Below are 3257 nucleotides of genomic sequence, written 5' to 3' on the forward strand. Positions count from 1 at the left end.
GCCTGAGGCAAACTGGCCCTGATGCCCTGGTTTGTGCTGCCTGCAGGCGCAGCCCGTGCCCGACGAGCTGGTGACTAAGCTTCTGGGGAATCAGGCAACCTTCAGCCCCATCGTCACAGTGGAGCCACGCCGGAGGAAGTTCCACCGCCCCATTGGTCTCCGCATCCCACTGCCACCATCCTGGAAGGACAATCCCCGAGACAGCGGCGAGGGTGACACCACCAGCCTGCGCCTGCTCTGCAGTGTGATCGGTGAGGCTGCCAGCACCTGCTGCACGGATGAGCATACTATTTGGAGAGGATGGGCTGGGCCACCTCGGTGGCATGCACCTGCTGGGAGTGAAGAACGGGTCATGGCTGCGGAGAGTGCAAACACTTCGGGGACACAGACACCAGGGTTATGGGAAGGTCGTGTGCTCACTCTTGCTTTCTGCTGCAGGAGGGACAGCCCAAGCGCAGTGGGAAGACATAACGGGCACCACAAAGCTGGTCTATGAAAAGGAATGTGCTAACTTTACCACCAATGTGTCTGCAAGGTGAGTCCTGGGCAAGCACGGGCTCATCTGGACATGCCTGCTGCCCTTCAGGCCCTCTTGGGGTGCAGACTGTGCCAGGAGGAGCTTCCTGCCTCATTCCCATGTGCAGGGCAGTTGCTCCAGCCTTGAGACCCGCACACTGCCTTGGTACATGTCGGGAAGCATGACAGCTGGGTGTGCAGAGGGAATGGGCCGTTCTTTGTGTTTGGGTGGGTCCCTGTCACAAATGGGGCTGTTTCTGTACCCAGGGCTCTCAGGGCACCGTCTGCAGTTTCGTATGCTTTCGGGAGGGGCAGCTCTCCTGGGGCCACTGGGGAACCTGCCCGGCAGTGCCCCAACCCAGCCCTCCCACAGGTTCTGGCTGGCCGACTGCCCGCGCACAGCCGAGGCCGTGCACTTCGCCACGATGCTGTACAAGGAGCTGACAGCTGTGCCCTACATGGCCAAATTCGTGGTGTTTGCCAAGATGAACGATGCACGGGAAGGCCGACTGCGCTGCTACTGCATGACTGATGACAAGGTTGACAAGACTTTAGAGCAGCATGAAAACTTCACTGAAGTGGCCCGCAGCAGGGACATTGAGGTTTGTCCCCAGCAGCACACGTGGCAGGGGGGCAAGGAGAAGGCTGCCACTTGGACTGGGGAGACTGATGCCAGTGGAGGGAACTGAAGGAGAATTGGGGTTAACCTGTCCTGTCCAAGGGCAGGAGAAGCAGCTCTGCACAGAGTTTGAGGATGTTTTCTGCTCCCTGCCAGGTGGTAGAGGGGATGCCTTTGCACGTTGAGCTCTCAGGGAACTTGGTGCCTGTCAAGAAGGCCACTCAGCCCCGCACCTTCCTCTTCCAGTCCTTTCGGGAGAATCGCCTTGCCATCCCCATCAAGGTAATGACTGGGTACGGTTGGGTCCCTGTGCCTGCCTTGTGCCAGGCCACCTGACCGGGCTCTTGGTGCTCAGGTTCGGGACAGCAGCCGGGAAGCCAGTGGTTCCCTGTCTTTCTTGCGCAAGGCCATGAAATACGAGGACTTCCAGCATGTGCTCTGTCACCTGAACATCAGCATACCACCCTGCACCAAGGTCAGTGCCAGGTGTCTGTCACCTCTGGGAGGGGGTGGCGGGGGCCCATCCTTCCCTCCAGGTGCTGGAGACAGCCCTCGCTCTCAGCTTTTCTTCCTCAGCGGCTCCACCTGGCTATGCCGTGCTGCTCTGGGGCTGCAGAAGCAGCAGTGCCGGGGCAGAGCTGCTGCCCTCTTTTCAAGCTGGTGACCCCTTGGTTTGTCCCCACTCTCACAGGGGAGCGGCAGTGAGGAGCGGAGGAGGACGCTGACGCCTTTGTCTCTGCGGGAGCGATATAGCATCCTAAGCGAGACCAGTTTTGGTACGCAGCCTGCTGCTACTGTTCAAGCCCACTCACCTTTTGCCCGTGGGGTGCCCGAGCCTGGTGGAAAGGCTGGGCTGACCCTGTTGTACTCACACTCATGGCAGCTTCACTTTGCCTGAGGGGCTCCTTAGTCCTGCCTGCAGGGCAGTGCCATGCCTACAGGGCTGCGAGAACCCCTCCAGCTAGTACCGCTTTGCCCTCCCCACCCTGGCACAGGGGCCTGCGCAGCTGAAGCTGTGACTCCCCCTTCTCCTCCAGGCTCTCTGAGCAGCACAGACAAGGCGGACCAGAAGATGGTCGACATAGCGGAACAGCTGGGCCTCAGCTGGGCTGGTGAGTCCACACCTGACAGCTCCGAGGATGCACAGCGCTCCTCAGGAAGCTGACAGGAGGGCTGGGAACATGATGCGGAGTGGCGTGAACATGCTTTAGGCTGTGTAGGGAGCTGGGCCCTGGTGCGGTTGGTATGCGTGCGGTCTGCGCTACTTCCTCTGGCAGGCTGGCCTTGCCTCCCAGCACTGCTGAGCCGTGAGGGTACTATGGCACCGAAACGAACCTTCCTGCAGCTGTGCATGCATTCACACACTTGCACAGATGCCAGGCTAGGGTTTTGTTCTGAGCCGTACGTATTGCTACTGTTCGTGGAGGCCCAGCACTGTTGTTGCACACCCAAGGGCAGTACCCACGCTTCTGCTTAGCACGAGGCCCTGCTACACAGGTCACGGCCAGCCTGGGCAGATGGGCTTCAGACTCTGCCCTGTCCTAGCTCCCGCTCCTGCATGTTCTGCCGTGTTCAGTTGTGTGTTGCAGGGCAGACTCTGTGCTTGGTCTGGCTGAGCACTTTACATCATCCCTAGTCTTTTTGTCTTGGGAGCTGGCGGTGGGCACCAGAGAGTGTGATGCTGAGATACGGTGTCTCCCTCAGAGCTGGCACGTGAGCTACAGTTTGGGGTGGATGACATTAACAGGATACGTGTGGAGAACCCCAACTCCCTGCTGGAGCAGAGCATAGCCTTACTCAACCTCTGGGTCAGCCGCGAGGGCAAGAGTGTCAAGAGTGAGTATCTGCAGTGCCCTGTTACAGGCAGGGAGGCTGCAGGGCTGGTTGCGAAGAGCAGTGTGTGCATGCTGAGGGGTCTGTGGCTGACGTTACCCCGCTGATTCATGCCCACCTGGAGGGTCTCTGGGCTGTGGCTGTGTTCCCCCAGTAACTGTTTTGCCGACACTGGCTTCCCCCTGCAGTTGAGAGCCTGTACACGGCGCTGAGGAACATTGACCGCAGCGAGATTGTCAACACGCTGGAGGGCTCCAGCCGGCAGAGCCGCAGCCTGAAGGGCAGCTGG

At 59.9% G+C, this 3257-nt stretch overlaps 1 protein-coding gene across 1 annotated transcript in view; it reads left to right on the forward strand.

Moving 5' to 3' along the window:
* ANK1 (ankyrin 1, erythrocytic) overlaps nt 1–3257 on the forward strand; it is a gene marked incomplete at its 3' end in the record, with an annotated part of 55543 nt that overhangs the window by 49323 nt on the left and 2963 nt on the right. Inside the window, exons 30-38 of the mRNA XM_009878972.1 lie at nt 47–251; nt 439–535; nt 890–1118; nt 1292–1417; nt 1491–1610; nt 1827–1911; nt 2173–2247; nt 2840–2971; nt 3157–3252. Coding sequence (XP_009877274.1) covers nt 47–251; nt 439–535; nt 890–1118; nt 1292–1417; nt 1491–1610; nt 1827–1911; nt 2173–2247; nt 2840–2971; nt 3157–3252 — 1165 coding nt within the window. The remainder of the gene's footprint in view (nt 1–46; nt 252–438; nt 536–889; nt 1119–1291; nt 1418–1490; nt 1611–1826; nt 1912–2172; nt 2248–2839; nt 2972–3156; nt 3253–3257) is intronic.

Source organism: Apaloderma vittatum, unplaced genomic scaffold, assembly GCF_000703405.1.
Source record: "Apaloderma vittatum isolate BGI_N311 unplaced genomic scaffold, ASM70340v1 scaffold16791, whole genome shotgun sequence".
In the NCBI taxonomy this organism is placed as follows: domain Eukaryota; kingdom Metazoa; phylum Chordata; class Aves; order Trogoniformes; family Trogonidae; genus Apaloderma; species Apaloderma vittatum.